Source organism: Rhipicephalus sanguineus, chromosome 1 (genome assembly GCF_013339695.2).
Source record: "Rhipicephalus sanguineus isolate Rsan-2018 chromosome 1, BIME_Rsan_1.4, whole genome shotgun sequence".
Classification (NCBI taxonomy): domain Eukaryota; kingdom Metazoa; phylum Arthropoda; class Arachnida; order Ixodida; family Ixodidae; genus Rhipicephalus; species Rhipicephalus sanguineus.
The window spans coordinates 172,063,795-172,085,885 of record NC_051176.1 but is presented as its reverse complement, the minus strand read 5'-3'; the positions used below and the strand labels follow the sequence as shown (position 1 = coordinate 172,085,885).

The 22,091-nt window shown below is 44.1% G+C and overlaps 1 protein-coding gene across 1 annotated transcript; it reads left to right on the top strand.

Moving 5' to 3' along the window:
* Positions 1 to 1,693: 1,693 nt before the first annotated feature.
* On the top strand, positions 1,694 to 21,518 carry LOC119402341 (S-adenosylmethionine synthase). Its single transcript, XM_037669488.2, has 9 exons — positions 1,694 to 1,943; positions 4,143 to 4,220; positions 4,379 to 4,501; positions 4,871 to 4,983; positions 6,027 to 6,170; positions 6,687 to 6,905; positions 10,537 to 10,719; positions 11,740 to 11,873; positions 20,686 to 21,518. The coding sequence occupies exons 1-9, from the start codon at positions 1,802 to 1,804 to the stop codon at positions 20,786 to 20,788; spliced, it is 1,239 nt and encodes a 412-aa protein (XP_037525416.1). The 5' UTR covers positions 1,694 to 1,801; the 3' UTR covers positions 20,789 to 21,518.
* The last annotated feature ends 573 nt before the right edge of the window (positions 21,519 to 22,091 follow it).

Here is a 22,091-nt window from a genome sequence, read left to right as displayed (position 1 = left end):
TCATAAATGTTAAAAAGAACGAAAGAAAGAAAAAAGAAACAATTATTGCATCAAATGGAAGCTAAATTCAACGTCATATTTGAATTGACTTCTTCAATTTATCTTTTGAGGATTGTCATTTTTTAAGCGTGTTGGTAAACGGAACTCGAAAACATATTCAGCGCTAGCAAACAAGGACGTAAGAGAGACGCATTGTGGTTTCGTCTCTCTTACGTCCTTGTTTGCTAGCGCTGAATATGTTTTCGAATCATTTGAGGATCCATAGGTGGATTACTTGATACTACGTTGTTTTTTTTAATACAAAATTTGGAGCGCAAATGAAAAGACGATGACCGAAGAAAGCAACACAAACCACATTCGCCTTCCTTGCAATCATAAGCGTGCGCAGGGTTCCCCTTCAGGGGGGGCGAAGGTTCGTCGCAGCGCCCCCCTCCCTATTATGTCAATGTATGCGGCTGCCTTTGTGCCCCTCTTCTCGCCCCCCCCCCCTACAATGTATAGGGCTGACATTGCGCCCCCCCTTCTCGCCCCCTTGCCCCCCCCCCCCCCCCCCTGCGCACGCCTATGCTTTCAATCCTTGGAAATCACAGGAAGACTTTACAGAATCAGAACACTCGACATCAAGAGTCACTACAGTCACTTCATCGCTTCATTTTCATTGTTTCATACATTGTTAAGCATGTTGCCTTTTGGACTCGACTAACGAAGATGGGAAGGGGGCGGGGGTGACGGCGCTGGCATGAAAATTTTCCACCCTTGAAGGGAACCCTGCACAGGCCTATGCACACACACACACACACACACACACACACACACACACACACACACACACACACACACACACACACACACACACACACACACACACACACACACATATATATATAGGCGTGCGCACAGGGGGGCGCCCCCCCCTATTCACCTAAGGGGGGGGCGCAAAGCAGCTCCACACATTGACATAATAGGGAGGGGGGGGGGCGCTGCGACTCGGGGGGGGGGGGCGCAATGCCAGCTCCACATATTGACGGCGCTGCGACGAACCTCCACCCCCCCGCTCAGAAGGGGAACCCTGCGCACGCCTATGCACACACACACACACACCACACACACACACACACACACACACACACACACACACACACGCGCGCGCGCGCGCGCTCAGGGAGGCGTGTGCAGTGCACAAAAAAGTGGTGGGTTGGTGAGTAGGAGGGATGAAATATTCTACTCGGCCTGGGAATCGGGCCGCGGAACTCAAGAAATACGAGGTGGAAAAGTGTGACGTAAGTTCGAGGAATGCTCAGGAATAAACTGTGTCGTGCGTCATTCAAATGAAGCTTAGAGCTGTAGTCTGCGTACTATTGATAGCTTTGTATTTTTGCTGGCGATCTGTAGCAGGCGCCATCAAAATGTATGTTGGAAGCACTGGCTGTTCCTGTCGATCATCGTTCTGCCAGCCAGCTCCCGAACTCAGCTCACGATTCGCTCCAAGAATTTCTATCAAACCCCCAAGCATGATCTGTCGCGCGAAAGTACGAGTGTTCCAAGTGCGGATACACTCGTACATTTTCTAACTTCAAACGGACAGTTTCGTTTGACGTCAATTTGTCTTTTGAACGATGCCACGCAGGAAGTCTCCATCCGGCAGCTGTTGAACATGGCGCCTTTTCCACGAAGGCGGAGCCTGCCGGCTCACGTGACCACAAGCGTCAGTATATAAAACCAAGCGCAGCCCTCTCGTCGCTCTCTATTCGTAACGTAGTACGTTGGTGCACGCACGGAAAATTTCGGTTATATTGTAATCATGGCATTGAACAATAATGTTGGGAACCACGTTATTACAAACGGAGAAGCGTTGCACGACGTACACGACAATGAAGAACTTGATGACGATTCGCTTGAAACGTTTCTCTTCAGTTCAGAATCCGTCGGCGAGGGACATACCGGTGAGTGGTTCATACATTCTTGGTTTCCTGCCGTCGTTGGTCTTCATTTTTGATGGGATGCCGGTTTCAATGCGTTTGGTGACCGTTCTGCGACATTTGAGCATTTTCTGGCGCTAAGAGCGGGCCACAGCGCTGAGGAACTTTCCTATAATCAGAGTAAACGTGCCTCGCACGCATTCGGTTTTAAAGAGCATTAATTTATTAGTCCCCAGTCCACAAGTGTCGCAGGAAGCGGCGCGTATTTTGCGTCTACGAAGAGCTGAATCGGCGCGGGCATTTAGTCATACGCACAACGTCGTGTGCGACGGCAATGAGTCGCGCGTTATTGTGTGGTGTTGAACACGCTTCTGTGTTAGGGTTAGCGCGCTTAATGAAAGGGCACGCATGCTGCTTTTGTCGGCGTTTTCGCCCCAACTGCGGCGCACCGCCGTAATATGTGGGTGTATGTCGGACTCCAGAGCGACATCCAAGGAGCGGTGCCAGTAGAGTTGATGCACCCATCAGTCTGAACACCGCCGAAACTTCAGCACTCAATTACCAATCACGTGGTGCTGTTCTACAGACCCCGCTCTTTCCGCGCGAATTCAGCCGGTGTCATCATCCGCGCGCGATTCTCCACGATCGTCACTCTCCCAGTGCGTTGTTGATGCTCCTGCTGCTCGCATGCCATCGCAGCGGCGAGAATGAGACTGATCGCTAATTTCTGCGATAAAGAGGGGCCTTTTGCAATAATATATTAGTTGGTGCCTGTTACAGAATGCCGGAGAAGGACTCGTGGAGCGTTTGTGGGTGGTACTTTTAATTTCGTAATAAAACCTGCATATTTTTATTATTACGCTCGTGCATTCATCGTACGGTTTCTGGATGGCCCTGTTTAAAGTGGATTTGTATTTCAATTGTGTGTTCTTCTCGCTCGCTTTGAGTATGCAGGCTAGGTGTTCACGACATCACTTGCTTATACACGAAGTTTATTTCTACCCCGGCAGGTTCTAAAGTTCCTAAAGCGAGCTTGTTTTAAAAAAAATAGCATTTGTCTTTAGTTTAAAATAGTATGAGTAATTTTCGTAATAATGACAGACCTATGATGCAAGGAGTTCTCCACTTCTCGTTTGCGTGATATAACGAGTTGTCCTGTATTGCATGAACATTTCAAGTAATGGTATTTTTTTTTGTTCTTCCAGTTTAGTCATTTATAGTACATTAGTTTTTACATCTTTGGCCTGGCTCCTCAGATTGCAGCGACCGGCTGCAAAGGGTATGGCCACCGTCACCATTTAGCTTGGCCTCGATTTTACATTTTATAGTAGACACAGTGCCCCCCCCCCCGACACACACAAGAAAAAAAAAAGGAAGAAAAACGTGCAAAGTGGTGTGCATGCATACTTTGCTTCTCCACGTTTCTCTTCCCTTTTTTTTTCCCCCCACACTTTCCTTTACACTGTATTGCTCATATCATATATATTCAACAAGCAGGGAATTTTTGCGATTATTTGACCGTTCTGCCGTGCTCCTAGTAAAATCTGTGTGAGTTCTGCTATGCTCGATTCGTCCTTGACTTCCATACCAACCTCTCGCTATGTAGCCATGCAGTACATCATGGGTAGTAGCGTTTTTAATTTACCTTGGGGTAATTTGCAGAAAATGAATTTGACAGGATTTTGAGATAAGCAGCAGGTGTTGCTAATTGTGACTGCAACTATTTTTCGGGTATGAAGAAGCCCACGAGGTGGAGGAATGTTCATGAAAGGAAATAATTGTCATACACCCGTTCGTAGCTCAAAGTTGCAAAGGAGACCCATACGTTTTTCAGAAAGAAGGCTTCGCCAAACTAAAGTTGCCCTGGTGAGCAGGTGGATGACAGTGTTTCTTCGTTTGTGAACTATTATAGTCTGTGAATACTGTATAGCGGCACTGTAGCAGTTATTGCGAGCTGTGTGTCATTTATAACATGCATTAGACCTGTGGTCGTAGTGGCGGCTTTGTGAAAAGAAGCGTAGCGCGGTGGTTTAAAAAAACATCTCCATGTGGGGTTTGGCGTGCTGATGTGGGAACTGGGCAGATTTGAGCAGAATGCCCTGTGTCACTATTAGTTTATTGAACAAACATGTTGATACTTCTTTCAGGTTATGCATCATACTAATGATTCCTTCAATTTTATTTCTGTCGATTTGAATTTAAAAGTGGCAACTTTCCTTGCAGATAAAATGTGCGACCAGATAAGTGATGCCATACTTGATGCCCACCTGAGACAAGACCCAAATGCCAAGGTAGCATGTGGTAAGTTTTGTTTTTATGTGTGCAGTGTTGATAATTATGCATTTTCCACTAGTCACACATGGAAGTCAGTGCCATGATAGCAGACAACTGTTTGAAACTCTTGCTATTGATCGTCAGATTTCGATGCAGCGTTGTTGATTGTAGTCCTTCCATTCCAGAAACCGCAACCAAAACTGGGATGATTATGGTGTTTGGAGAAATCACATCTGATGCAGTAGTTGACTACCAGCGCATTGTGAGGGAAACCGTAAAGAAAATAGGTTACGACTGCAGCACCAAAGGTAATGCATATGGGGTGTGTTTACATTTTTAAAAGAATGCCGTATTGCCTAAAGCATTTTATTGCACTATTGTTAATTGTTTCTGCATGACTTGTACGAGCGTTGTGCTATTCCCTGTCCCTTGCTTCTCTACCCAGTCTGCAAGCATTTGTAGTAGGGAAATAGATTATGATGGAACCACCCTTGGGCTTTTTCTGAAAAAAAAAAATAAATAAATAAAAGTTAGTTAGATGCTCTTATGTTTCCCAAGTAACTTCTCTGTGCCAACAATTGTTAAATGGTCAAGCAAAATGTTTTTGTTGGTATTACACTTGCTGGTTTGATCTTCAAAATGTTCATGGAACTTCTTGAATTTTGTCCTTTTGGCAGGTTTTGATTACAGAACATGCAATGTGTTGGTAGCTATTGAGCAACAAAGTCCTGAAATAGCAGCTGGTGTTCATCAGCAGAGAAGGGAGGAAGATATTGGGGCTGGAGATCAGGTAAGAAACTTAGTGATTCAGGGAACATAGATTGACTTCTGAGAAGTTTTGCACTTTGTTGTCGTTATAGCCATATTATTGCAAAGCATTATCACTGAATTCCAGAAGTGTGGTTTGTTGGCGTTGGTCATACATTTGTAAATGGGAAAAACAGCGCGAGAGGAGATGTAGCACAAGTGAAGGAACGCATAGGACGAGCGCAGACTAACAACTCATGTTAGTCGGTGCTCGTCCTGTGTGTTCCTTCGCTTTTGCTACGTCTCCTTTTGCACTACTTTGCCCATTCACAAATGATCGCTGAATTAGACAGGCAAAGCAGAATAGTGGTTTGAAAGTGCAGAAAACTAATGTTCATCTGTATCAGAAGAGAACGGCGGTATTGTCAGATCATGAATTGTAGTTTACCAGTATCCCTGAAGGGAAAAGTATATAATAGCTGCGTCTTACTGGTACTTACCCGTGGAGAAGAAATTTAGAGGCCTACAAAAAGGGCTCGGCCTACATTGAGGCTGCCACAGCGAGGTATGGAACGGAAAATGATAGGTGTAACCTTAATGGGCAAGAGGAAGGCAGATGGGGTCAGGAAACAAATCTATGTTAGGGACATCTTAGTCGAAATTAAGAAGAAATGGGCATGGACAGGCCATGAAGCAAGAGGACAAGATAAGTGTAACAGACTGGATTCCAATAGAAGGCAAGCGTGCCAGGGGGAGGGAGACACTGTAGTGGGCAGATGAGATTAAGAAGTTCGCGAGGATAACGTGACGACAGATTGAACAGGCCCAGGTGAGTTGAAGTATGGGGGAGGCCTTTGCCCTACAATGGGTGTAGTCAGGATGGTGATGACGATGGTGATTGATATGTTTTCACTACATTCATTCACATGTGGGCTGATTGAAAAAAACCCTTGTGTGCTAAAGATGAGGCACACAATAAAAGGGCCACAACTGCATTGCATTTATCTGGAGCCCTTCACTGTGACGCGTTGTAGCAGTTTTGTTGCTTTAGACTAAACCTGACGGTAGAATATTCCTTCCTTGCAGGGTCTCATGTTTGGCTACGCCACAGATGAGACAGAAGAATGCATGCCATTGACTGTGGTGCTTGCACACAAGTTGAACAAACGGCTGGCAGAGCTTCGCCGAGATGGCACCTTTCCTTGGGCAGGACCCGATTCCAAGACGCAAGTGAGTGTAGCTGGAGTTCATGTATCCAGAACGTTGTGGGATGCTGAATATTTGATAATTGCTGGCTTCCAAGTCCCTTCCCCTCTCTTGAGCTGCTGCATTTAGCACAGTATCATTTTTAAGCGGGATACTGAACATAGCTATAATGGTAAATTGTTTTTTTTTTTTTTTTTTTTTTTTTTTTTTTTTTTACATATGGGAAAGGTTACTCTTGATGAGCAGGTAGTAATGCAGCCTTGAAGTTCACGCGTGGGCTTGCCAGCATCTGATCAAGTCTACTTACTCTTTGTATCACACAGCGAATCCAGTTGCGCAAGTAAATATTTTTTTGTGTATGTGCAATTACAATACATACGAAAGTGGGAATAAACCGAAAACCTGGAAAGTTTAGCTTTAGTTCTAGAAGCTAGCTACGGCCATTCTTTTTTTAAATTAATGTTAACCTTTGTTTATATGCCAGTGTGCAGTAATTATCCGATAGTCCTCAAGCTATGTTTCTCTATTTTTACTCTGCAGGTGACGTGCGAGTACTACTTCGACCATGGCAGGGCAGTGCCCATTAGAGTCCACACAGTCGTGGTGTCAACGCAGCATTCAGAAGACATTACTCTGGATGAGCTACGTAAACAAGTGATGGAGCATGTTATCAAAGATGTGATCCCGGCGAAATATTTGGACCGTCGCACAGTTTATCACATCAACCCCTGTGGGAAATTTGTGCAGGCTGGTCCCATGGTGAGCTTCATTAACTTGGCCTGACATTCTTTAGGACACTGGTTGTGAAACTAGCATTTGGCAGTTCAGATGTGCAGTGTCATTTGTAGGAATGATTACACTTAACTGGCACTTGAGTCTGACATTGCAGTAAATGCTACAAATGACACAGTGCATTTGATTAAATCGTATACATCATGTTTAAAGGGACACTAAAGGGCAAAACGATTTTTCTCGCATTAGTAATGTAGTCTTCCACGACACCAAAGACACCACGCTTGGTGCGACAAGACGCTTAATAAACGAGAAAACGTGCAAAAAGAAAATACATGTGGCGACGCCACCTTGGAATTCCTCACCATTTGCCGTGACATCGCATATTTTTTACGGTGCCTGCTTGGGCCGACGTAGTTCCTAATCGGTTAAATCGACGTACATTGTCCTCTGAGGGGGCCAGAGACTTGACATAACGAGTTTGTGGAAATTTCGTCGAGCCAGTGGCACCAAAATACAGTAAATGCTCTTTGAAATCTTTTACGTCACGAATTACAAAGTTGGCGCGAAATTTTAAAACGAAACTTTGAACTTGGTTTTCTCCTCTAATAATAAACCTATGGCGGTAAAATAAACTGCACAAGAGTTCTCCGAGCCCACTTTATCAATCTAAACCAATTCATTGTTTCTCTTTAGTGTCCCTGGTGCTTTTTTTTGCCTGTTTCTGTGAGGCACTTCCTAAAATATAGCCGCCCATTGTGGCACAGATAACTTATTAAACTTGGCAGTTCTTTACTAGTGAAATAACGTATTTGCTCTAACTTGGGTTGACACTTTTCTACAAAAGGTGGTGTATACAAACCGTGGTGCAGCTTAGATCTGAGGGCTTTGTTTGGCCACACACATTACAATCGAGTAAATTTCAGCAGTACGGCATAACCTCATTACAATGGATCTGCTTACAACAGACATTCGGATACTACGTACTACCAATTTATGGCATTGGGTTAATCTTCCTATCTCTTCCATTGATTGAGCTTCGTATACAATGGATTCTGGTACAAGATACATTCGGATAAAACTGGCTAAATTATATGGCCAGCACTCCTTTACAATAGACTTCTGTACTACAGACATGCCAAATTCAATTGCTTCCCTCTTCAAACCTCGCTTGGCATACTTTTGGGACGTGACCAGCGTGTAGTCTATAATACTAGTGTCAAACCAAGAACAGAGTAGGCTAGTGACAATATTGACATACGGCCCACTGCCAGCAGAGCTAATGTGTTACTGGCAGCCTAACCCATCCTCTGTATGGCAAGCAAAAGCAAATCTTGCTATTCACAAGCAGTGCCATCTTTGCATAGTGTGCCGTTACATGGACACCCGTTGAAAGTGCAGTTACCGGCCAACAGTGGCCAGTGACATATCTGTCATGCAGAGGTCAGGTTCACTCTTCGTTGGTGGATGCACTTGAAGCAGTACATTCAACGATGACCACTCTGGATTATGGCACACTGCATGTACACCATATTGGCCAAACTCGACTGTGGATATTTTGCACAGCTGTTAAAGCAGGCAGTATGGCCGTTAACTGGGGCCTTTGCAGCTGCAGTGGGCTTCATTTCTGTAAGCAGTACTCGCTGACTGATCCCATTCTTCTTTAAAAGAGGGACAGGGAACAGTACATTTGGTTATAACTTATCGCCTATTAAAAGTGTGCTTTACATTTGCAACAACACCAAGTCGTGTGTGCTGTCAAGCAGATATTTGAACATGCTCATTGTGATAGAGTTGGTTCAGTTGAAGGCAATTGCTGCAAATGTTATCACTAGCAAGATTTGCCAGTACCAGAAAAGGAAACCGAATACACGTTGCTATTTCCCTGTGACACTGACAGGCAACTGCAGTGGGGAAGGTGCTTCCTACTGCTCTTGGTTGTGAGCAGCTCTTGGATTAAATATACCTTCTGAAAAATGAAAGGCTTCCTATAAGATTACAGTGATTATATGCGACGACCTGCATTTTACGATAAATCATTTTGGTCCTGGCAAAACCCCCTTAGAAATAGTGTATCAAAAAACCTCGATTATACAATGCCATTTTAAGTTGACCACATCTCACACGATGCCTCTCTGGTATGGTCTGAGGGAAGAAAAAAGTGTATTCACTCGAATCTAACACGCACCCAATTTTCGTGGTACACAATAAAAGTGCACCCTAATTTAATGATACCAGTTTTTAAATATAAAACTGACGTGCCCCTATCTTGATGATTAGAAAAAGAGATGTGATATGTGCTATTCGACCGAATCACTGTTCGCTTTGAACCTACAATTTACTATTCGCACAAGCCTAGTTCTAGGCTATATTATCCATTGATATTTCATAGATGATGCGTGTGTGTTCACACAAATCTATGTCGTAAGTTACCTCGCCTTCAAAATTTTGTGTCTGTACTCCTCGCTTTAAAATCTGTTCTGGATACACCTCGAGTACATGCGTATTCAAGGGCCATTGCTTAGAAGAGCTTGATCTACATGGAGTTGTTAAAAATAGCCAGCAAGTTAGTCTTCGAGGTTCAGATATTTTCCGTTCTTGGCCCTTAGAAACTTCTCCTGGTCGACTTGCAGCGGAAAATCTCCCTTTGTTTGAGCAACTCATGGTCACAGGTCTCTGGCACGCAAAAATGTCTAGACATGCCTCTCTTTAGTTTGCAAAATAACTTTCCCTTGACGTAAGACTTGTCTTTTAGCAGTGCCGGCTTACTGTACGGTGAGTACGGAAGCACTGTACCGTCATTGTCACCACATAGCTTTTTTTTAGTCCCCAAGACTTCCATTAGCTACTTTATCTCATTACGTTACTGTGCACAATGAGCAGCCCGTATGGCTAGAAAATTTTAAGCTGTGTGCCGACCATGACAGTACAGTACTTTCGTACTTACTGTACAGTAAACCAGTACTGCTAAAACACTTTAATTAAAGTGGCATGTGAGCAATTGCACTTAATTGGGAACAGGTACGACCAGGTTGCAGTCGTGTGAGAAATGTGCTTTATCGCCATTGAATGATGGTGACTGCACTGTGTCTGACCCCTTTTGACGGAAAGCTGTTGCGAACTTGGCTTTGTTTTTGTACTAAACTCTGACGAGCAGGCAATTTTCAGACTCATTTTATCAGAAATATGTGCTTTAGATTAATTTTAACTTCCTTGGAGCAGTGCAGGCTCATTCCATGGGCTTGTTTTGGCTGTCTATACCAGTTTTTTGGTCAAGACTGAAGATCACTGCCTGTATTATGCAATAGTCTTGTGTGCTCCCCTCATTCGTATAATTTGGGTTTCACTGTATATTTTGAACTTTGTTTAATGCTGCAGAGTCTGAGTGATGGAGCTTTTAGAGATCCCTACTCGACATTTATTACACACATCATAGACTTCTACATATAAGCAATGTCCGTGCTGTGTTTACATGCACAATTGAACTCTTGTGCATTATTTATTTGTTGTAGTTTCAGTGTGCTTTTTAGGTGATCTTATAGAAATTCAGTGCATTTTAGCATGAATGGTTCTTGTAAATGTTGCATGTTTCCTTGCTGCATTTTGCAGAACGATTTACCTTGTGTGTGTTCTTTTCCTTTGCCTTGTGAATGCACAGGGAGATGCTGGTCTAACTGGTCGTAAAATCATTGTGGACACTTACGGAGGCTGGGGAGCCCATGGTGGAGGTGCTTTCTCTGGGAAAGATCCTACAAAAGTGGACAGATCTGCGGCCTATGCTGCTCGTTGGGTGGCTAAATCACTCGTCAAAGGTGGCATTTGCAAGCGATGCTTGGTGCAGGTGGGTTTGCATTCGCCTTTAGTAGCCAAGAGGCCTCAAGGATTTTAGTGGTTTGCTCTTTGCTTACAGCAGTGGTCTTCATGTGCTACAGTGTTTCCAAAATTAAAGTACAGTTGAACCCAGATATACAGTATAATCTTCATGATATGAATCTCACTGGGTCACAAAAAGCAATGGTGTCACCGAAAAATGCGAAAAAGTAGTATGCCTACGTGGTATGTACTAGTACGCCTACTTTATGACAAAAGAAAACTGGCATGCATTTCTGTTTTTTCTCAGGGCTGCAGGAATGTTGTAGATCGCTCTGAATGATTGCCAGTAGTTTCTAGACATCAGTTGTTTTGCTGGTACTCGGTGTGTGTGCACAAGTGTGCAATTACGGGACAAAAAGTGCTGTGTCACATGACAGCTAGTAGTAGCTGCTCCTCAATTTTGGTCTGCTTTTCCACGTGGCACCTGCGTACTGCTGTGAAAGTGACAGCATTTTCCACACGGACTGCTGGCCTTTGTCATTATTATTTTCTTTTCACGGTGGGATTCGGGCTGTTTTTCGGGAAATTTATGGCTCTGCTTATAAAATCAAGTCCCCCAGACAAACCAGGTGAGCTGGCAGGTTTGTGTTCCCTCGACAGTCATACATGTTGACATTGCAAGGCCTAGCTCCTGGCGTCAGACAGCATCGAATCTGGCGGGCGGTGCAAGAGAAGAAAATTGAGCAAGAAATATATCTCAAAATATGGTTGGTTCGCACAGCTTTGTGTGCTCCATAATGGATTTGCTTTATCATGTAATGTTGTGAGGAATTCTAATAGTGGTGAAGACTAACTACCATGCGCTGAAGCATACCAACGGCTGCCGTTTGTCATAACATCATGATGTCTTGTGCTGAAAAAATCTTTCAATAAATTTCATTTCAGGGAGCGATCACTGTGTGGTATATTATATTATCTGCCAAATTGCATGTCTGCCCTTCAGTTGTGTGTTGTCTGAGCAGGCCACTTCCACATTCTTTATATGCAGGTTTCTTATGCCATAGGCATTGCTGAACCACTTTCTATCACCGTGCTACCGTATGGTACCTCCAAGTACTCTCAGAAGGAACTGTTGGACATTGTGAACAAGAATTTTGACTTGCGACCTGGTATTATTATTAGGTAAGTTACTGCAGTTGACCTTTGTCAATTGAACCCTGACAGGACTGACAAAATTGGCCTGTGCGAATAGTGATTTGGTCTAATAATTTCGCATCGAATTCAAATAGTATATATCGCATATTATAAATAAAAATGCGCATATCTGTCATAACCCAACTAACCTGCACAAACCCAAGTCATGCATACATCATCTTGTAAGTGGTGCAGGGTGTCTACCAACCTGGAGAACCTGGCAAAGTCAGGGAATTTGAGCACATCTGGAAAAGTCGGGGAAAAGTCAGGTGTAGTCTTTGAGATCGTCATAAAAATATTCATTACCATTGATCAAAGCTTAAAAAATTGCTCCTTCAACTGCACAGAACAGCTAAGCAGAAGCATAGTAAAAAAAAAGCAGTGCATAGGTGGTGCTTCTGCTTTCCGAGTACAACGTTACTCACGCGCATAAAATTGTGCATGTTTGTCTTGGCTACGATCTCGGCTCGGCTTGAGGGCCTTCTGGTTAAGCTAGGAGTGCCATCAGCAGAGGCCAAGGTGCACAGAATATGCGAGCTGTGATTATTTTTACCGAAAAGTGTAGTTTACAGGTGCGTAAATTAGACGTCCTGTTTTTTAGGACACACTCGCGCAGAGGATTTAGCTGTTGCTTTCAAAAAGGCCACTACAGCATTGAGCTGGCAAAAATACTTCAACTTTCGATGGATGGTCCAAACGTCAATTTGAAGTTGTTGAAGTCATTGAAGCAAGAGTTTTCTGCGTCTGATGGAAATCGGAATATTGTGGACATAGGAAGCTGCGGACTGCATGTTGTGAGTGGCACATTTAAAACAGGCCACAATGTCGCAAAGTGGAACACAGTAGTGTTTCTTAGAAGCATGTACAATTTATTCAAGAATGTCCCTGCATGCCGAGGTGACTATGTCAATTTCACAGGGAGCACACAGTTTCTGCTAAAGTTTTGCTTAGTGCGCTAGCTGGAAAATGGCAATGCTCTTGCTAGGCCACTGCAAGTCCTCCCAAATGTGGTCAAATATGTGGAGCATGTCAAGAAAGAAAAGAAACCTCCAACGTGTGGCAGCTATACTCATATCGAGATGACTGTGAAAGATGAGATGCTGCCAGTAAAGCTGGCCTTTATGCTTTCCGGAACCATTTTTGTCAGAGTTTCAGACAGAGAAGCGGATGCTGCCTTTTCACGCAACAGCACTGTACGGCCTGTTGCGGTCACTGCTGGGACGAATCGTGTGAAAGGAAAAGCTGGATGCTGCAGGCACATTTTCAAAACTGATGAAAATTGATCTGGAGAACCCGAACAACATTATTGGTATAGCTGCCTTTGACATAGGCCTTTCCGCCAAAAGTGAGTTGCGAAAGATCACTAAACCATCTCGCACTGCGGTGGCAAGTGTCAAAAAAGAATGCATCTTATTTATTAAGGCTTGTTCTACAAAGATAATCGAAGCATCACCTCTGAAATACAAGCTGACAAGGGGAGCCAGTTGCTTAAACCCAGCAGTTTGTACCACTTCTGTGGAAGCTGGCCAGAAGCAGCTGAATGTTGCACTTGGAGGAGGAGGAGGATACAACTTTATTGACGCCATGAAATGGGTCAGGTGAGGGGGGGGATGGGTGCAGGGAAAAGGTAGCCGATGGGCCCTCGGGTCGCTTTAGGTGGCCGAAAGTCTTTGCGCTTCGGCGACCCCCATGGCCCAGCACACTATCCGGAGTTGGTCGTCCGGTCGTGAGCTGCGCAAAGCAGCCTCCCATCGCTCCTGTCTCTCAGCCCCCTCAAAGGGGGGATTTGGCTTGTTTGGACAATGGCGATACGTGTGATTAAAGTCGGCTCGCGGACTCGAGCAGAGACGACAATGGGGTAAGGCGTCACCCTGATGAATTTGGGAATTGATGAAGTGGGATATTAAAGTGCCCGTTTGGAGTCGGCGCCAAACGATTTGCTCAGCCTGGGACAGCGATTTATGGGCTGGTGGGTAGATCATGCGGGAATTGCGGTAATGTAAAGTAATTTCACGATAGGTGAGTAGGAATTCCCGCGCGCTGCGAAAGGAAGGCAGACCGTCCACTGCCCAGTTGACGAGAGCTCGGGCTTGCTCATGGGCGGCTGTATTCCCGGGATGTCCACAATGCGCTGGAACCCACAAAATAGTGATTATTCGTTTAGGAGGAGGAACGAATTGTAGGATACGGTAGGCAGGTGCATGAATTCGACGCATAGCAAAGTTACGAATGGCTGTTTTTGAGTCGGAGAGTATATACTCCGCCTGGGTGTGAGCAATAGCTAAAGCGATCGCAGCTTCTTCCGCCTCGATTGGTTGAGCGACTCGGTCGAAAGTGGCGCAACAGAGTAGCTTGTGGGAATTATCTGAGACCGCCACTGCGAAGGCAGGACGATGGGAGTATTCTGCGGCATCCACATGGGCGACCGGGGTCGAAGATGCGTAGCGCTTATGAAGCGACCTAGCCCTGGCCATTCTCCGGTCATGATTATGGGTTGGATGGGTATTTTTGGGCAATGGTGGGATGAAGAGACTGTCGCTAACGCACTCGGGGGGTGAATTCGTGGGGGTGGTGCATCCTATGAGGTTGATTTTGAGGTGCTGAAGGAGCAGCCTTCCCGTTTCGGACTGGGAAAGACGAGTATAATGGCTAATGAGGTGTGCTTCGACTAATTCATCAATCGTGTTATGCACACCCAACTGGAGCAGTTTACTCGTGGCGGTACTCTTAGGAAGGTGCATAGCAGTTTTATATGCTGTGCGGATGAGGCGATCTACTTGATCTCTCTCGAGAGATGAAAGGTGCAGATAAGGGAGGGAATAAGTCATTTTACAGAGGCAGAATGCTTGTACAAGGCGGCGCGTGTCTGCTTCACGCATGCCTCTGTGACGATTAGAAATCCTCTTTATGAGGGCGGATATATTCTGCACCGACCTCCGTACCGCACCTATAGCTATGGAATTGGAGCCGTTATTGGAAATGTGGAGGCCTAGAACTCTGATGTTGTTTACCTGAGGGATGAGTTGATCATCCAGATATACTGATATTGCCGGAGGAAAAGGGTCTTTGGGGCGAATGAGAAGAAGTTCTGATTTAGGAGCTGAGCAGCTGAGGCCGATGCTCCGCACGTGTTCTTGTACCGTTTTTGTTGCTCGTTGGAGAGTATATTCGATTGTGCCACAGTTGCCCGTGGTGGTCCAAAGCGTGATGTCATCGGCGTACAGTGAGTGTTGTAGGGCCGGTATGGTCTTGTAGAGCACGGGCGCCTGACAGGTCTACAAGGAGAGAGAGCAAGTAGATCATATGTACAAGTGTGCTCAAACAGCACTGCACAAGTGCGTTTGCGAAAACTTAATCGCGCAAGAGTGCGCTTGGAGAAGCTGTGGATAGAACTCTGTGCAAGTTCTCATGAAGAGCTACTGCTGTTTGTGAAGATTGTGCTGTGCCTTTCACATGGAAATTCTTCTGTGGAGCGGGGATTTTTGGTGAACAAGGAATGTCTTGTAGAAATTATAGAGGAGGAGTCACTTGTAGCACAAAGGTTAGTGTACGACATAGTTTCTTGCAATAATACCTAGAGGGGAATCTGGCGCTAGTGTCTACGCGGGCTCCTTGAACGGCGCTTCAACCACCATGGGAATGATGGGAAGTACAGGCTTCGGATTTGCTTTGGATGGATTAGGTTCTTGAGATTCGCGACGCTTGTTTGCCGAGTGTAAAACAAAGCGAAATGAAGTTATTTCCAATGAAAACTGGCTTCATTCTTTTGTGCGTAAAACTTATTGCAAAAAGTTCGCACTACCGTGAGATAGAACTGAAACCTGAACATTTAACCACCAGGGTATGCATTACTCTGCAATTGTGTTCCAGATTTGGCGTCACAATATAGTGAATTATTTTGTTTACAACACTTAAAACAAACACGCTTGTTTTTCCCTCGAAAGTATGTGTTATCTATTTATGGAAATAACAGTAATGTATTGAAAGAGAAACACTTAACGTATCGTCTGCTGCGATGCCAGGTGCTTCTGTCCAAGTGGTCTGCCCCCAACGCATCTCTCGTTTTGTTGTGAAGTCGAGTCAGAGGAGCGTGACGGTGCATCTACTTAGTTTCGCCGTTGTTTTGCAGTCGATTTGAAAGAGTTTTGACAAGTAGCGCTTATCACAAAACGTGAACTCTATGCAATTTTCTGCACTGGCATGGGACGCTACATCTATGCACAGCGGTGAGTGCACGACGCTTTGCTAAAACTGTCAAATACAACCTTTAAAGCTGAAACGTCGCAGCAAACCAATAGATCTAGCGGTCTTCAGCCTCCTTGAACAACAAAGGCACTGCTTGAGTGCTTTGCAACGCACCCCACTGCCCACGCCTCGCAAAGAACGAAACTGAAACTGTAGAAAAAGATCCGTAGACAGTTTGCTAGCTAACAAAATCCAATCCGAAGCCTGTACTTCCCATCATTCTCATGGTGATTGAACGATCGCAGCGCCAGTTTCGTCCAGGTTATTGTATGAAACTCTATGGTGTACGATGAGGTGTCTGCAGCAGGTGGTGTTGCAGAAGTTGACGTAACAGGCAAGATGATAGACATGATAGAAGTGCCAACATCAGATGGAAAGAAGACTTGGAGAGGAAAAAGAAGGAACCGTTGGGCGTATTGGATGCTGAAAGAAAAAAAGAAGAGGACTGCGGCTCTTGTGAAAGAGCTTGAATCAAAGAAGCAAAAACTGATGGAAGACTTACAGCTTCTGGTCTCCATGCTGCAGCAAGAGATTGAATCTTTGAAACATTGAAGGCATTGCCGATGCAAATAAACAAGCTTTTCTGTTTGTCGAGGGGCAATTATTGTGCCTTTTAATATTTTATTCAGGGTAAAGGATGCTTTCAGCCAAGGGACTGCAATAAAGCAGCATGGTTTCCATTTTATATAGTGCCTCTTAATTTGATTTTACCACTCAAGAGTTTGTTTCCAGTGCGTAGTTTCTTCCAAGCAGACGTACCGGTCGTGGAATTTGCTTGAAATGGTCATGGAAAACCTGGAAAAGTCTGGGAATTTGGAAAATTTTAATTGGTAGACACCTTGGTGGTGACTTCAGCATCAAAAAGCATACGCCAGCTGCTGTAAGGTGTACCGCCATCACTTCAGAGAGCAAGACCTCTCGTGGGACATTTGCTTTGTACTTAACACATAACATGTAAGCTTGCAGCGTGCACAACAGCTTGACGTACTGTCCCAAATGGTGGCGCCAAAGTGGCCGATTGAGGGTCTCGCACTCTGTAAATAATTGTTGTAATAAAAATTTGAAGTTTTACGTGCAAGGTTAATTCCTGCTGTTCACTAAATGTCTAGGATCAATTCAGGGGGGCACCCTTGCAAAGCAATGTCAGCTAGCCCATACTGAGAGATGATTACATTGTCAAGTTGAGTAAACATTGTATCTAACAGTTGTGGAGTCAAGAAAAACTCTTCCTTGGTGCAGTTGCAGGTTTTTGTGAGACAGCAGCCTTTTACTTAATTTATTCCATTAATTGCAGTGACATGTGTATGTGCTTGGGCAAACGATCTTGGGTAATAAAATTTTGTAGTACTTTTATTTTAATTGGCTTCCAAAAGAGTTCGTGCAGGGCACTTGTGTTTTGATACTATATTTGTCAACAATTACACTTGCTACTATGGCTTGTGGGATTCTGCTGAGAAAGCATAGTACGACAGTATCCCGGTATCTATTCTGATTCTCGACCGCAGCAAAAGTTTGTTAAAGAACTTCTCAAAATTAAATTGAAACCTTCCAATACTGTAAATTTCGTAGAACACAGTAGTTTTTGGATACAAATGTCCAGTTGATTGCTACAACTTTTTATTAACCATGCTGCACCTTGCAACATTGACATGCTACAAAGTGACCTGAAAGTGACCTGAAACTTCCGCGCTGTCACCGCTGCAGCCGAGCTCCAAGATGCCCAGCTAAATCATGAAGTCAGTCACCAATGCACTTTTGCTGCACTTGCACGAGCAGGCTACTATTCAGCCACTGCTCGCGAATCTGTGCCCACGGCAAGCAGGTGACAGCCTCTAGAAAGTCTTTGGAAGCCTCAAAAGTCGTCACCAGGTGACAATGATGTCAACCACATAGCGCTGCACGTGCTACGTGCTAAAGAATACGAGCAGACGATGCACGCAGCGTGGAAGTATGTCAGTTCTGTGTGCCGTTTCACACGTTAGATGGCGTTAGTTGCACACGGCGGCTTGTTGTTCCCGCTCTCCCAAACTGAAACTGAGACTGGTCGGTAATAAACTGACTGCAATTATCTGTCGTGCCCTGCAGCAAGCAGTGTACCGTGTTATGACTAATAGGCTCCAGCAACATATTGCGGCTAAAAAAAAACGCCACACCAAAGTTTTTGTGTCAGTAACCCTTTAACTAAAGCCTCGTTAAATTAAAAGTATGAAGTGTATTGCAGAAAAAGAACATGTGTGACAGGTAACTGCTCCAAAGGTTATGCTGCTCCGCTGTGAAGTTTTAATAACTTTTAGCTGCGCCAAAGTGGCTTCAATCAATAGCATCACTGTAATGAAACTAGTCTCGTAGATATGCATGGGCACTAGCCATCTTCAGTCATGCTTGCATTAAAGGACTACTGTACAGCCTTTTCTAGCATCCTCATTCTTGAAATGCCGCCGAGGCATCATAAAAGGAGCGTGTTGCAGTGCGCATTTATATTTGTCATATGTCAGTTCTGCTGTGTTAAATCGTAAAAAATTGTGTGAAAGGACTCTTGGCATCTGACTGGACTATATATAAAAATGAAGTGACAGCATTGTTGGCACAGTGCCAAGAACATTGTCACCCTTTCTTCTTTTTTTCAACAAACGTAACACTATGTATATATACTGCTGAACCTAGGTATAATGCAATAAATATGAAGTTACATTGCTGATGCTATTTCAGTACGACATTTTACTGCTACATCGAAGGAATGTGGTATCCAGCTTCAGTGTCAGTTATAGCAAATCTTCGTTATTACAGTAAAACCCAACTACATCGAACACGTGTAAATTGAATTATGTGTATATTAAACAGTTTTCAAACACGACGATGCTTTAACGTCAGTGCATCGGAAAATTTGCGGCTACATCGAACAAAAATAGTTTGGAGATCGGACAGTGCGATATGCCCCGATTAGTTTGTTTTCCATCGCAAGAAGTTTGCTTTTCCTCACGTAAGGGGACTTTCCTGCATGCATATGGGATAGGGAGTGGTGTGATTAGGAGGGCGCCACGCAGAGTGAGTAGACACTATCGCGTGCTTTCTCTCACGATTCCTCCTCGTCACAGCTGTCGTGCGGGGTTGCCATTCACTTTTCTAAAATGGAAGGATCTGGCTGTTGTCCGCGAAGCTGGTGATAACCATCAGAGTCGAACATAAAAGAAAAGTCTGGCACCACCACTGCATACGGCATCCCAAGAAGCACGCTGAGCATGATGTTGAAAAACAACGCCACCATTAGGGCCAAGGCAATTAGGCTTCCGGCGCCCTACGAGTGCACAAAGCTGCTTTTGAAGATGTTGAGTCGCTGTTGACATTGATTCCGTGTTTTCTCGCCTACAACCCGCCCCTGCACATAATCCACACCCCCCAAGTACAAATCAAAGAAAAAATAAAAACCACACACTTCCCTGCGTATTGCCGTAAGCTGCCTTCCTTGCATTATCATGAAGCACTGCTGTGAAGCCAACTTGTGCACCAAAATTTGCATCATAAATGCGGTAAATTCTTTAAATAAAAGTTTTATAGCTAGTTCAATATATGAGGGTTCGAATGTATCATACTATGCAAATTTTGCTATGTGGTGTGACTTAACAGTGGAGTAAGCAGTGCTGACATGAACACACACCTCAAGGTAGACTCAATTGCCATTAACAGGTTCGTTATCTCCTTAGGAACTTTCTTGTTGAAGTTACTTCTAATAAGGTTCCTGCAGAATGGATTGGCATTTGCTGTTCACTTGGCATAGAACAGTGCATATGGTGCTTGCAATCATTTTACAACGCAGCAGCTTATCAGCATTGCCATGGAATGGAACAGAGCTGCTAGCCAAGGATGGGTGATAGCATTCCGTTTCTGCAGGACTTCATATTATAAGGAGCTGACTACTCTTGTGTTATTGTTGTAGTTGGTGGGCATGTAGGTTCTCTCCCGCTCTCTTGTTGTTGGGGGTGTTGTAATAATTGAAGGTTTGGGTTGTACAAATACAGTGGTCACAGTTGAAAAATGCTGTAGTTATTATTGCAGATGTGGATCAATTAATTATCTAGAGATTCTGCCAGTAGCAATTATTTTAATGTACCAAGACAGTGCAGGTGAACTGCTAGCACCCTGTTACGTGCAAGTATTCTGCCCTTGTATTCCTGATAGCATTGTGTTGCAACTCTGCAGATAGGGCTGCCATGTTCAGTAGGCAGAGATGCTGCACTCTTGCACCTATAGTTGAGTACAGTGTAAGAAAGTGAGAGGCCCTGCCCAGATGACCAAACCATGCCAGCTGACTGCCTCTGTGACTAAAGAAATAGTCCCTCTCATGTTCTTGGCCACGCTATCTGACAACAAAGCACGACTATAGCATAGTGCACACACTAATTGACGCAGCCTTGTGCGCATCTGCCTTTTAGGAGGAAGTGCTGCTGCCTTCTGAAGTTGTGCCTTATGATAGTATACTTGTTTCCATTTGTATTTACTCAGTGCTTGACAGAGTTTGATTGCAAGTGAACTTAATTGTAGACTTCTTACCTTTCAGGGACCTGCAGCTGAAAAACCCCATCTACCAGAGCACCAGTGCATATGGACATTTTGGTCGCAAAGAATTCCCATGGGAGATTCCCAAGAAACTGGTTCTTTAACACGCGCTGTGTGCAGCAACATTTTGTGCATACTTGTCAGGTGGGCACTGTTGTGTGCCACGTCTAGGTTTTGCATTCATTTCACCTTGCTAAACGAAAGGAGGTAATCGCCTATAAGTAATTCCTCTGCCATGTATTTCTTTGCCCGCATGTCGTCAATAGCTGGCAGATAATTGTGTGCAAGTGTGTGTGTGACTACACAAGAACCATCGTCGTCTCTGTGTTCCAGGAGGTTTGGGGTTGTGATTTCTACCATTTGCTCGAGCCTGTCGCAATTGCAGAAACAAATCTATGAAGCATGTTGTTAAATTGTTTTATGCTTTTCAATTCCTTTATAATAAGATTTCTGCAATATCCTACGAAGATCTATAATAGTAGTCAACCTCCCGTGGACTGTTTTGTGGGCGTCTTTTGTTTTTAGCTCATTTTTTATGGTCCCCTTTATATTGTTACATACTGGCTTTTGTTATCTTTTGTACCATTTTGAGAGCTGTGTTCTCCACAGCAGTGATTGATAATGAGTTGTAGTGCTGTTATCTGCCAGGCGTTATATGCTTTGAGCGATTGGTGGCATGGGCATTTTATTATAGCACTGAGAAGAAATCGATACACCTGCATTTATTTCAAATATAATATGGCAGATTCTAAACTCCTTTTATTCGTCATTCATTGTTCTTCATTTGGCAGATATTTTTGCTGTCAAGTAATAAATTCTGCGAAATAAAGGTCATCTTGGCCTCTTTATCTCCAGTGGCACTTGTTGTAAATGTTTCCCAGTTAAGGAATCAAGGTAAGTATAATTGTTAGCAAGTTGATACTCATAGACCAGGTGCTGTTGTACACCGGTCATTTTGGTAACACATCGAATCTCTTTTGGTGTGGTCAAGCATAAATGCCATATTTTCTCGCGTACGACCGGCACTAAAAAGAATGATTTGCGGAAAATTTTCTAAAAATGATCCCGACGTAATGCCGCAGAACCAATTTCTTGCGTAACTGTGAAGCACTGCCATGAAGCCACCTTTGCAGTCTGGAATTTGAGTTTTTCATCTTGACTTTAGCTCCAAATGTTTTAATTTTTTGTGAGGGTTATACTCAAGAAAATATGGTACTTTGATAATGCAAAGGGTGTTGGAAAACGGTTTGTTTAACCTGGCTGTCCCTGGTAAATGTTTTCATTTTAACACGCCATACCAGCACATTTTCGATGTAGGATCCCCAGAATATGCCAAAAGATGCACGTATCCAAGTGCAACCTGTTGCTACGATCTATGCTTGCAGAGCAATGTGCAACGCCTGCTGT

What these genes read in the sequence shown, in the direction of transcription:
- LOC119402341 (XM_037669488.2), top strand. Translation starts at nt 1,802, where the DNA reads ATGGCATTGAACAATAATGTTGGGAACCACGTTATTACAAACGGAGAA. An exon ending in ATATTGGGGCTGGAGATCAG is followed by an intron (nt 4,984 to 6,026) that starts GTAAGAAACTTA and finishes CCTTCCTTGCAG; the next exon opens with GGTCTCATGTTTGGCTACGC. An exon ending in CGACCTGGTATTATTATTAG is followed by an intron (nt 11,874 to 20,685) that starts GTAAGTTACTGC and finishes CTTACCTTTCAG; the next exon opens with GGACCTGCAGCTGAAAAACC.